This window comes from Ambystoma mexicanum, chromosome 9, assembly GCF_040938575.1.
Source record: "Ambystoma mexicanum isolate Mex_15411 chromosome 9, UKY_AmexF1_1, whole genome shotgun sequence".
In the NCBI taxonomy this organism is placed as follows: Eukaryota; Metazoa; Chordata; class Amphibia; order Caudata; family Ambystomatidae; genus Ambystoma; species Ambystoma mexicanum.
The window spans coordinates 194,796,721-194,809,870 of NC_090931.1; the positions used below are offsets into that span (position 1 = coordinate 194,796,721).

A 13,150-nucleotide genomic window follows, 5' to 3' on the forward strand; every position below is an offset into this window, starting at 1 on the left:
TCATTCTGGGACTCATTATTACTGCATGCTGTAACCTGAAGGGTCTGCATCATCCTGGGACTCAGTGAGACATTGCCTTATTACTGCATGCGGAAACCTGAAGGGTCTGCATCATCCTGGGACTGCTTATTACTGTATGAGGTAACCTGAAGGGTCTGCATCATTCTGGGACTCCTTATTACTGCATGCAGTAACCTGAAGGGTGTGCATCATTCTGGAACTCTGTGAGGCAATGCATTATTACTGCATGCGCGGTACCCTGAAGGGTGTGCTTCATTCTGGGACTCCTCATTACTGCATGCAGTAACCTGAAGGGTCTGCATCATTCTTGGACTCCTCATTACTGCATGGGTTAACATGAAGGGTGTGCATCATTCTGGGACTCCTTATTACTGCATGCAGTAACCTGAAGGGTGTGCATCACTCTGGAACTCTGTGAGGCAATGCCTTATTACTGCATGTGCGGTAACCTGAAGGGTGTGCATCATTTTGGGACTCCGTTTTACTACATGCGATAACCTGAAGGGTGTGCATCATTCTAGGACTCCTCATTACTGCATGGGTTAACCTGAAGGGTATGCATTATTCTGGGACTCCTCATTACCGCACACAGTAACCTGAAGGGTCTGCATCATTCTGGCACTCCTTATTACTGCATGCAGTAACCCATCATTCTTGGACTCCTCATTACTGCATGGGTTAACTTGAAGGGTGCACATCATTCTGGGACTCCTCATTACTGCATGCAGTACCCTGAAGTGTCTGCATCATTCTTGGACTCCTCATTACTGCATGGGTTAACATGAAGTGTGTGCATCATTATGGGACTCCTTATTACTGCATGCAGTAACCTGAAGGGTGTGCATCATTCTGGGACTCCTTACTACTGCATACGGTAACCTGAAGGGTGTGCATCTTTCTGTGACTCGTTATTACTGCATTCAATAACCCATCATTCTGGGACTGCTTATTACTGCATACAGTAACCTGAAGGGTCTGCATTATTCTGGGACTCCGTATTACTGCATGCAGTAACCCATCATTCTGGGACTCCTTATAACTGCATGCGTTAACGTGAAGGGTGCGCATCATTCTGGGACTCCTCATTACTGCATTCGGTAACCTGAAGGGTCTGCATCATTCTGGCACCCCTTATTATTGCATGCAGTAACCCATCATTCTGGGACTCCTTATAACTGCATGCGTTAACCTGAAGGGTGCGCACCATTCTGGCACTCCTCATTACTGCATTCGGTAACCTGAAGGGTCTGCATCATTCTTGGACTCCTCATTACTGCATGGGAGCACCTGAAGGGTGTATATCATTCTGGGACTCATTATTACTGCATTCAGCAACCTGAAGGGTCTGCATCATTCTGGGACTCAGTGAGGCAATGTCTTATTACTGCATGCGGTAACCTGAAGGGTTTGCATCATTCTGGGACTGCTTATTACTGCATGAGGTAACCTGAAGGGTCTGCATCATTATGGGACTCCTTATTACTGCATGCAGTAACCTGAAGGGTGTGCATCATTCTGGAACTCTGTGAGGCAATGCCTTATTACTGCATGCGCGCTAACCTGAAGGGTGTGCATCATTCTGGGACTCATTATTACTGCATGCGGTAACCTAAAGGGTGTGCATCATTCTGCGACTCCCTATTACTGCATGCGGTAACCTAAAGGGTGTGCATCATTCTGGGACTCCGTGAGGCAATGCCTTATTACTGCGTGTGCTGTAATCTGTAGGGTGTGCATCATTCTGGGACTCCTTATTACTGTATGTGGTAAACTAAAGGGTGTGCATCATTTTGGGACTCCTTATTACTGCATGCAGTAACCCATCATTCAAGGGTGTGCATCATTCTGGGACTCGTTATTACTGCATGCGTTAACCTGAAGGATGCGCATCATTCAGGGACTCCTCATTACTGCATGCGGTATCCTAAAGGGTGTGCATCATTCTGGGACTCGTTATTACTGCATGCAGTAACCTGAAGGGTGTGCATCATTCTGGGACTCTGTGAGGTAATGCCTTATTACTGCATGCGAGGTAACCTGAAGGGTCTGCATCATTCTGGCACTCCTTATTACTGCATGCAGTAACCCATCATTCTGGGACCAATATTACTTCATGTGGTAACCTAAAGGGTGTGCATCATTCTTGGACTCCTTATTACTGTATGCAGTAACATGAAGGGTGTGCATCATTCTGGGACTCCTTATTACTACATGCAGCAACCTGAAGGGTGTGCATCATTCTGGGAGTCTTTGAGGCAATGCCTTATTACTGCATGCACGGTAACCTGAAGGGTCTGCATCATTCTGGGACTCCTTATTACTGCATGTACGGTAACCTGAAGAGTCTGCATCATTCTGGGACTCCTTATTAATGCATACGGTAACCTGAAGGGTTTGCATCATTCTGGGACTCCGTGAGGCAATGCCTTATTACTGCATGTCGTAACCTGAAGGGTGTGCATCATTCTGGGACTCCGTGAGGCAATTCCTTATTACTGCATGCACGGTAACCTGAAGGGTCTGCATCATTCTGGGATTTCTTATTACTGCAATCAGTAACCCATCATTCTGGGACTGCTTATTACTGCATGCGTTAACCTGAAGGGTGCACATCATTCTGGGACTCCTCATTACTGTATGCGGTAACCTGAAGCGTCTGCATCATTCTTGGACTCCTCATTACTGCATGGGTTAACCTGAAGTTTGTGCATCATTATGGGACTCCTTATTAATGCATGCAGTAACCTGAAGGGTGTGCATCATTCTGGGACTCCGTGAGGCAATGCTTTATTACTGCATGCACTGTAACCTGAAGGGTGTGCATTATTCTGGGACTTATTATTACTGCATGCAGTAACCTGAAGGGTGTGCATCATTCTGAGACTCCATGAGGCAATGCCTTATTACTGCATGCGCTGTAACCTGAAGGGTGTGCATCATTATGGGACTCCTTATTACTGCATGCGCGGTAACCTGAAGGGTCTGCCTCATTCTGGGACTCCGTGAGGCAATGCCTTATTACTGCATGCCTAACCTCAAGGGTGTGCATCATTCTGGGACTCTGTGAGGCAATGCCGTATTACTGCATGCACAGTAACCTGAAGGGTCTGCATCATTCTGGGACTCCTTATTACTGCATGCGGTAACCTGAAGGGTGTGCACCATTGTGGGACTCCTTATTACTGTATGCGGTAACCTGAAGGGTGTGCATTATTCTGGGACTCCTTATTACTGCATGCGGTAACCTGAAGGGTGTGCATCATTCTGGGACTCCTTATTACTGCATGCAGTAACCTGAAGTGTCTGCGTCATTCTGGGACTCCTCTTTACTGCATGGGGTAACCTGAAGGGTGTGCATCATTCTGGGGCTTCTTATTGCTGCATGCGGTAACCTGAAGTGTCTGCATCATTCTGGCACTCCTTGTTACTGCATGCGGTAACCTGAAGGATCTGCATCATTCTGGGACTCCTTATTACTGCATGCAGTAACCTGAAGGGTCTGCATCATTCTGGGCCTCCTTATTACTGCATGCGGTAACCTGAAGGGTTTGCATCATTCTGGGACTCCTTATTACTGCATACGGTAACCTGAAGGGTGTGCATTATTCTGGGACTTCTTATTACTGCATGCGGTAACCTGAAGGGTGTGCGTCATTCTGGGACTCCTTATTACTGCATGCAGTAACCTGAAGTGTCTGCGTCATTCTGGGACTCCTCATTACTGCATGCGGTAACCTGAAGGGTGTGCATCATTCTAGGGCTTCTTATTGCTACATGCGGTAACCTGAAGTGTCTGCATCATTCTGGCACTCCTTATTACTGCATGCGGTAACCTGAAGGATCTGCATCATTCTGGGACTCCTTACTACTGCATGCGGTAACCTGAAGGGTGTGCATCATTCTGTGACTCGTTATTACTGCATTCAATAACCCATCATTCTGGGACTGCTTATTACTGCATACAGTAACCTGAAGGGTCTGCATTATTCTGGGACTCCTTATTACTGCATGCAGTAACCCATCATTCTGGGACTCCTTATAACTGCATGCGTTAACGTGAAGGGTGCGCATCATTCTGGGACTCCTCATTACTGCATTCGGTAACCTGAAGGGTCTGCATCATTCTGGCACCCCTTATTATTGCATGCAGTAACCCATCATTCTGGGACTCCTTATAACTGCATGCGTTAACCTGAAGGGTGCGCACCATTCTGGCACTCCTCATTACTGCATTCGGTAACCTGAAGGGTCTGCATCATTCTTGGACTCCTCATTACTGCATGGGAGCACCTGAAGGGTGTATATCATTCTGGGACTCATTATTACTGCATTCAGCAACCTGAAGGGTCTGCATCATTCTGGGACTCAGTGAGGCAATGTCTTATTACTGCATGCGGTAACCTGAAGGGTTTGCATCATTCTGGGACTGCTTATTACTGCATGAGGTAACCTGAAGGGTCTGCATCATTCTGGGACTCCTTATTACTGCATGCAGTAACCTGAAGGGTGTGCATCATTCTGGAACTCTGTGAGGCAATGCCTTATTACTGCATGCGCGCTAACCTGAAGGGTGTGCATCATTCTGGGACTCATTATTACTGCATGCGGTAACCTAAAGGGTGTGCATCATTCTGCGACTCCTTATTACTGCATGCGGTAACCTAAAGGGTGTGCATCATTCTGGGACTCCGTGAGGCAATGCCTTATTACTGCGTGTGCTGTAATCTGTAGGGTGTGCATCATTCTGGGACTCCTTATTACTGTGTGTGGTAAACTAAAGGGTGTGCATCATTTTGGGACTCCTTATTACTGCATGCAGTAACCTGAAGTTTGTGCATCATTCTGGGACTCCGTGAGGGAATGCCTTATTACTGCATGCACTGTAACCTGAAGGGTGTGCATAATTCTGGAACTCTGTGAGGCAATGCCTTATTACTGCATGCACGTTAACCTGAAGGGTGTGCATCATTCTGGGACTCCTCATTACTGCATGCAGTAACCTGAAGGGTCTGCATCATTCTTGGACTCCTCATTACTGCATGGGTTAACCTGAAGGGTGTGCATCATTCTGGGACTCCTTATTACTGCATGCAGTAACCTGAAGGGTGTGCATCATTCTGGAACTCTGTGAGGCAATGCCTTATTACTGCATGCACGGTAACCTGAAGGGTGTGCATCATTCTGGGACTTCTCATTACTGCATGCAGTAACCTGAAGGGTCTGCATCATTCTTGGACTCCTCATTACTCCATGGGTTAACCTGAAGGGTATGCATCATTCTGGGACTCCGTGACGCAATGCCTTATTACTGCATGTGGTAACCTGAAGGGTCTCCATCATCCTTGGACTTCTTATTACTGCATGAGGTAACCTGAAGGGTCTGCATCATTCTGGGACTCCTTATTACTGCATGCGGTAACCTAAAGGGTGTGCATCATTCTGGGACTCCGTGAGTCAATGCCTTATTACTGCATGCGTTGTAACCTGTTGGGTGTGCATCATTCTGGGACTCCTTATTACTACATGCGATAACCTGAAGGGTGTGCATCATTCTAGGACTCCTCATTACTGCATGCGGTAACCTGAAGGGTCTGCATCATTCTTGGACTTCTCATTACTGCATGGGTTAACCTGAAGTGTGTGCATCATTATGGGACTCCTTATTAATGCTGCAGTAACCTGAAGGGTGTGCATCATTCTGGGACTCTGTGAGGCAATGCCTTATTACTGCATGTGAAGTAACCTGAAGGGTTTGCATCATTCTGGGACTCCGTGAGGCAATGTCTAATTACTGCATGCCGTAACCTGAAGGGTGTGCATCATTCTGGGACTACGTGAGGCAATGCCTTATTACTGCATGCACGGTAACCTGAAGGGTCTGCATCATTCTGGGACTCCTTATTACTGCATTCAGTAACCCATCATTCTGGGACTGCTTATTACTGCATACGGTAACCTGAAGGGTCTGCATCATTCTGGGACTCCTTATTACTGCATGCAGTAACCTGAAGGGTCTGCATCATTCTGGCACTCCTTATTACTGCATGCAGTAACCCATCATTCTGGGACTCCTTATTACTGCATGCGGTAACCTAAAGGGTGTGCATCATTCTGGGACTCGTTATTACTGCATGCGTTAACCTGAAGGATGCGCATCATTCAGGGACTCCTCATTACTGCATGCGGTATCCTAAAGGGTGTGCATCATTCTGGGACTCGTTATTACTGCATGCAGTAACCTGAAGGGTGTGCATCATTCTGGGACTCTGTGAGGTAATGCCTTATTACTGCATGCGAGGTAACCTGAAGGGTCTGCATCATTCTGGCACTCCTTATTACTGCATGCAGTAACCCATCATTCTGGGACCAATATTACTTCATGTGGTAACCTAAAGGGTGTGCATCATTCTTGGACTCCTTATTACTGTATGCAGTAACATGAAGGGTGTGCATCATTCTGGGACTCCTTATTACTACATGCAGCAACCTGAAGGGTGTGCATCATTCTGGGAGTCTGTGAGGCAATGCCTTATTACTGCATGCACGGTAACCTGAAGGGTCTGCATCATTCTGGGACTCCTTATTACTGCATGTACGGTAACCTGAAGAGTCTGCATCATTCTGGGACTCCTTATTAATGCATACGGTAACCTGAAGGGTTTGCATCATTCTGGGACTCCGTGAGGCAATGCCTTATTACTGCATGTCGTAACCTGAAGGGTGTACATCATTCTGGGACTCCGTGAGGCAATTCCTTATTACTGCATGCACGGTAACCTGAAGGGTCTGCATCATTCTGGGATTTCTTATTACTGCAATCAGTAACCCATCATTCTGGGACTGCTTATTACTGCATGCGTTAACCTGAAGGGTGCACATCATTCTGGGACTCCTCATTACTGTATGCGGTAACCTGAAGCGTCTGCATCATTCTTGGACTCCTCATTACTGCATGGGTTAACCTGAAGTTTGTGCATCATTATGGGACTCCTTATTAATGCATGCAGTAACCTGAAGGGTGTGCATCATTCTGGGACTCCATGAGGCAATGCCTTATTACTGCATGCGCTGTAACCTGAAGGGTGTGCATCATTCTGGGACTCCTTATTACTGCATGCGCGGTAACCTGAAGGGTCTGCCTCATTCTGGGACTCCGTGAGGCAATGCCTTATTACTGCATGCCTAACCTCAAGGGTGTGCATCATTCTGGGACTCTGTGAGGCAATGCCGTATTACTGCATGCACAGTAACCTGAAGGGTCTGCATCATTCTGGGACTCCTTATTACTGCATGCAGTAACCTGAAGGGTCTGCATCATTCTGGCACTCCTTATTACTGCATGCAGTAACCCATCATTCTGGGACTCCTTATTACTGCATGCGGTAACCTAAAGGGTGTGCATCATTCTGGGACTCGTTATTACTGCATGCGTTAACCTGAAGGATGCGCATCATTCAGGGACTCCTCATTACTGCATGCGGTATCCTAAAGGGTGTGCATCATTCTGGGACTCGTTATTACTGCATGCAGTAACCTGAAGGGTGTGCATCATTCTGGGACTCTGTGAGGTAATGCCTTATTACTGCATGCGAGGTAACCTGAAGGGTCTGCATCATTCTGGCACTCCTTATTACTGCATGCAGTAACCCATCATTCTGGGACCAATATTACTTCATGTGGTAACCTAAAGGGTGTGCATCATTCTTGGACTCCTTATTACTGTATGCAGTAACATGAAGGGTGTGCATCATTCTGGGACTCCTTATTACTACATGCAGCAACCTGAAGGGTGTGCATCATTCTGGGAGTCTGTGAGGCAATGCCTTATTACTGCATGCACGGTAACCTGAAGGGTCTGCATCATTCTGGGACTCCTTATTACTGCATGTACGGTAACCTGAAGAGTCTGCATCATTCTGGGACTCCTTATTAATGCATACGGTAACCTGAAGGGTTTGCATCATTCTGGGACTCCGTGAGGCAATGCCTTATTACTGCATGTCGTAACCTGAAGGGTGTGCATCATTCTGGGACTCCGTGAGGCAATTCCTTATTACTGCATGCACGGTAACCTGAAGGGTCTGCATCATTCTGGGATTTCTTATTACTGCAATCAGTAACCCATCATTCTGGGACTGCTTATTACTGCATGCGTTAACCTGAAGGGTGCACATCATTCTGGGACTCCTCATTACTGTATGCGGTAACCTGAAGCGTCTGCATCATTCTTGGACTCCTCATTACTGCATGGGTTAACCTGAAGTTTGTGCATCATTATGGGACTCCTTATTAATGCATGCAGTAACCTGAAGGGTGTGCATCATTCTGGGACTCCATGAGGCAATGCCTTATTACTGCATGCGCTGTAACCTGAAGGGTGTGCATCATTCTGGGACTCCTTATTACTGCATGCGCGGTAACCTGAAGGGTCTGCCTCATTCTGGGACTCCGTGAGGCAATGCCTTATTACTGCATGCCTAACCTCAAGGGTGTGCATCATTCTGGGACTCTGTGAGGCAATGCCGTATTACTGCATGCACAGTAACCTGAAGGGTCTGCATCATTCTGGGACTCCTTATTACTGCATGCGGTAACCTGAAGGGTGTGCACCATTGTGGGACTCCTTATTACTGTATGCGGTAACCTGAAGGGTGTGCATTATTCTGGGACTCCTTATTACTGCATGCGGTAACCTGAAGGGTGTGCATCATTCTGGGACTCCTTATTACTGCATGCAGTAACCTGAAGTGTCTGCGTCATTCTGGGACTCCTCTTTACTGCATGGGGTAACCTGAAGGGTGTGCATCATTCTGGGGCTTCTTATTGCTGCATGCGGTAACCTGAAGTGTCTGCATCATTCTGGCACTCCTTGTTACTGCATGCGGTAACCTGAAGGATCTGCATCATTCTGGGACTCCTTATTACTGCATGCAGTAACCTGAAGGGTCTGCATCATTCTGGGCCTCCTTATTACTGCATGCGGTAACCTGAAGGGTTTGCATCATTCTGGGACTCCTTATTACTGCATACGGTAACCTGAAGGGTGTGCATTATTCTGGGACTTCTTATTACTGCATGCGGTAACCTGAAGGGTGTGCGTCATTCTGGGACTCCTTATTACTGCATGCAGTAACCTGAAGTGTCTGCGTCATTCTGGGACTCCTCATTACTGCATGCGGTAACCTGAAGGGTGTGCATCATTCTAGGGCTTCTTATTGCTACATGCGGTAACCTGAAGTGTCTGCATCATTCTGGCACTCCTTATTACTGCATGCGGTAACCTGAAGGATCTGCATCATTCTGGGACTCCTTATTACTGCATGCAGTAACCTGAAGGGTCTGCATCATTCTGGGCCTCCTTATTACTGCATGCAGTATATTGCAGCTTGTGTGTGGATGTCATCACCTCCACACAAAAGCTAGCAGAAATGAAGAGTGTCCAAAAAGAAACTCATAATTTGGCAGAGCAGTAAAACATGCAGTATCCGGGAATACTGCAGCCCCCTTGCCTTTACATTAAAAGAACGGTCACCCATCTCACTGTTTCTACATAAACCGTCTCCACGCCCACTCTGCACCTCATAGCAATGCATTTGATTGAGTTTTCCAAGCCTCATCACTTTTCAATGCCCTGAACCCTGCGAGCCCACCTTGTTCAAAGAGCCATCTCCTGATAAAGGACCGTCAGACCTGGTCGAGTTAACGTGAATTAGTAAGCCACGGACGTGGCTTCTGTGCACGTACATAGGATCCACGCCATGGTGGTGTATGTGTGGCAGTGGGGAGCTAGGAAGAACACCAAACTGGTGTGTGAGGGGATGATTTTGGAAGCGTGTTAGACCAGTTTCAAGAACAAAAAACACACGTTTCTTATTTTCCTCCATCCATCCAATGACGAAGAAAAAATTCTTTATCTCCTAGGTATAAGAATTGAAGTTCACTTTTGGGGGATTACGTACCCCAGGAAAAGAGACTCCATTAGCTTGCAACGTTAGAGCCTTCATCACCTCACGATAGCTTTTCTAACACATGTGCCTATTGATGCCCTAACTAAGGGTGCTTGCTTTAGATCCCAGGATCACTCTTGGCCAGGCTATGTGGAAAAGTTTTTGCCTCCATTTTATTTTGTGGCTAACTCTACCTGTCTTGCATTATTGGGAATTGTCTCAATTATAATTGTTCTTTACCACGGAGTGGTTTCTAAGCGCGGGAACGGGATTCGAACCTGTGTTGTGTTGCTTTGCTTTGTTTGGCTTCTAAAATAAACGCGTTGCCCTTGAGCTACCTTGTAACAGTGTCTCACGTTGAAGTAATATAGTCTTCCCTCCACCCTCTGGCCAACATCCTGATTATGTATTCATTAATAGGCAAGGAAATGGGACTGGCCTCGCAATGGCTAGATGGCCTGTCTAAAGTGCTAGTGTCCTGTGGTAAGATGTCCCACCTGCATGACCAAATAGGAGGAAGGAGTAACTAACTGCGGCAGTTACTATAATGAGTAACATGCCCCCCCACCCTTCTTCGTCCATACATAGGCTCGCATGTGTGTACCATCTCCAAAGTAACACGTAGCAGCCACAAGCGGATTAGAGAAGTGGGCATATTAGCTAGCACTGTGAAGCTGTGTGATATGATGACACATTATCGCGAGGGTTAGGGAGCACATTTTATCCCGTAGCAAAGTATTGGCACAGTGTAGTAAACAGGCACCGATTAACGGATGTGATTCGAGCAATTACCCAGACCTGTGCTCCATAACTTAAGCAGCTGTCCATGTGTAAAGCCCCTGGCCGTCTCATGGGCGATGTTAGATCACGGCACTGGCAGTTAAACAGTTAAATGCAGCTGGTAAAAAAATAAAAACACGAAAACTGCATTTCCTTAAACCGCCTTAAGTGGTGGTAAGAGGCAGGAGTTTAGATGGTGGGGGAGGGGAGGCCATACCTCACGGGCGACATGCAGCTGGCAGCATTGGCGCTCACTCAGGGCGATCCGCGTGCTTCGTTCACTTACCCAGCGCTGGGTTAAAGGCATTGCCGCGATTCAGAAGCGCCGTCCTGTAAGGCACGGGTATGTTGACAGTAAAGGGCCCATAGCAGGAATTCACCGTGGGCAACATAATCGCAGTGAACGCCACCCTGGAATCTGAAAGAAAATAAGTTCAGTCAAGCGCCTGGGGACCAATTCCGTTGGTGACGGTGAGCTATGTAAGTACCTTTAACATAACATAACATGACATTAAATTCCTTACGACTATTTCATGCTCACCGGTCGCAGGGCTTTAACTCTTTGACTACTGACATGCACGCATGCTACAACAAAATCACCCCCTCCCCATGCTGCCCTCCCTCTCTGTGCCCAGAACCGCTATTTCCTGCTTTCCCACCCCCTCGCTTGTTTTTAGTTTGGGCTATTAATTAGGTGGCGCTTATAATTCGAAATTATTGCATTGGAATACAGATATGGAGAAATGGCATATGAGGAGGGACGTACAGTTGGTAGGTGTAATTTGATTAATTGCCCTTGCAACACCTCCTCGTGGCAACTGTTTGAGCTTGCTTTACTCAAGCCTTACCATCAAACTTTGCACTCAGAGTGTCTGCCTGCCAGTGTTTTTTCAAAGCAGTCCTCTGAGAGTTCATTGGGCCTCATTACAATGTTGGAGGTAGTCTTGCCGGTAGAACCGGCAAGGCTACCTCCAATCTTGCACGAAAGTCTGGCACCTGCGAACAGGCAATTACTGGGGTATTCCGGCCCCGCCAGACCCGGTAATTGCCCTTTCGCGGGTGCCGGAATCGGGTGATCCCCAGTCCCATTTCAGCCCCATAGGGCTCAATGGGAATGGGGATGCCTGTAGCACCGGCACGGTTCATTACTGTGCCAGTGCTACAGGCAAGCTGTGCTCGCGGGTGCCTTTCATTCCGCCAGGTCAGACCTGGCGGAATGAAAGGCACCCGCAAGCACAACTCAGAGTATGCCGGTCCGGATACAACGGTACCGGTAAACTTACCAGTACCATTGTATCTGGACCGGCAAACTCGTAATGAGTTCCATGTCTTAATTGGAGTGGAAAAGCGCTACTGGTGTAATAAAAACATCTTAACCAGGTATGCCTTCAGTCACTTGATTTATAAGCATTATGAGTGTCCTTCACTGAAGTCCTGTTCAAAACCAGCATTGGCAAAGCCAACAGAGCTGGCTTTTGTATACGAATTAGGCATTTGTCAGGCAGGTCTGTCAGATGCCCATGTACTCGCACCATTTTTCACCATTTTTCACCTGCTACCATCAATGGCCAGTTAATACCACTGAGGTAGTGCATGGCAAGTGCCTTTCTCGTGCCTACACAAAAGCCCAAAGTGTTGGCATTGCCAATGCTTGTCTTCCTTTCAGCACACTCAAATCTGGATACCGCTGGAGGGAGCGCAGTACGCCACTCCACAGACCAGCCTAGGTGCTCCGGTAACACTATGCTGGTGACTGGGCACAACATCAACGCATATTAACCTAACATTGAGAAGCCACCGTCCAGTGCTCGCTTGTTCTATTGTTAATTAAGCTCATCTTCTACGGTGTGTGGGCGGGGGGCTGATTTAAGAGGTCAGGGGAGTGGATCATACGGAATGTCCTTTTTATTTACTGAGCATTTTTTTTATTTTTTATATTTTCCATTTATAAAGCAGCCCTTGGGCATCGTGGCGCTGCTACATGCAAGCTTGCTTGGTTACACAGGCATGTGGAGGGTGGGTCACAGGAGAACCTAGTGCAAGACGGGTAACGGTGCACAGTTCACTGGTTACAGAGGGTAGAGAGGGCCTCTGTACGCTCAGGGTTACAACTCTGCTCACACCTGTAAACAATGGGCTGATTTTTCCCTCACCCAGTGAGAGTATGTGCAATGCAGTAATTCAGAAACCAACAGGGTAATTCATAGAATTTCGCAGAAAAGTGTCGCAAGCGGCTGGCGCAGAGTGTCCGCGTGCGATTGTCTGCGCCAGGCACGTGCGCTAAAACCGATTTCTGCGCATAGCGTATTTATGGATTTTAGGCTCCCAAACCAGCCGTGGCGCAGAGTATCGCAGCGACCCTGAAGCAGCGCCAGTAACGCCCCCAAGAACGCCCTCGCGCA

General features: G+C 47.4%; 1 protein-coding gene across 3 annotated transcripts in view; it reads right to left on the minus strand.

Annotated features, from left to right (window-relative positions):
• The window catches only part of LOC138487868 (cerebellin-4-like), a 283,658-nt gene that overhangs the window by 54,607 nt on the left and 215,901 nt on the right, over positions 1 to 13,150 (minus strand). For all 3 annotated transcript variants that reach the window (XM_069614478.1, XM_069614479.1, XM_069614480.1), the window contains exon 5: positions 11,035 to 11,166. In XM_069614478.1, the coding sequence (XP_069470579.1) occupies positions 11,035 to 11,166 (132 nt within the window). The remainder of the gene's footprint in view (positions 1 to 11,034; positions 11,167 to 13,150) is intronic.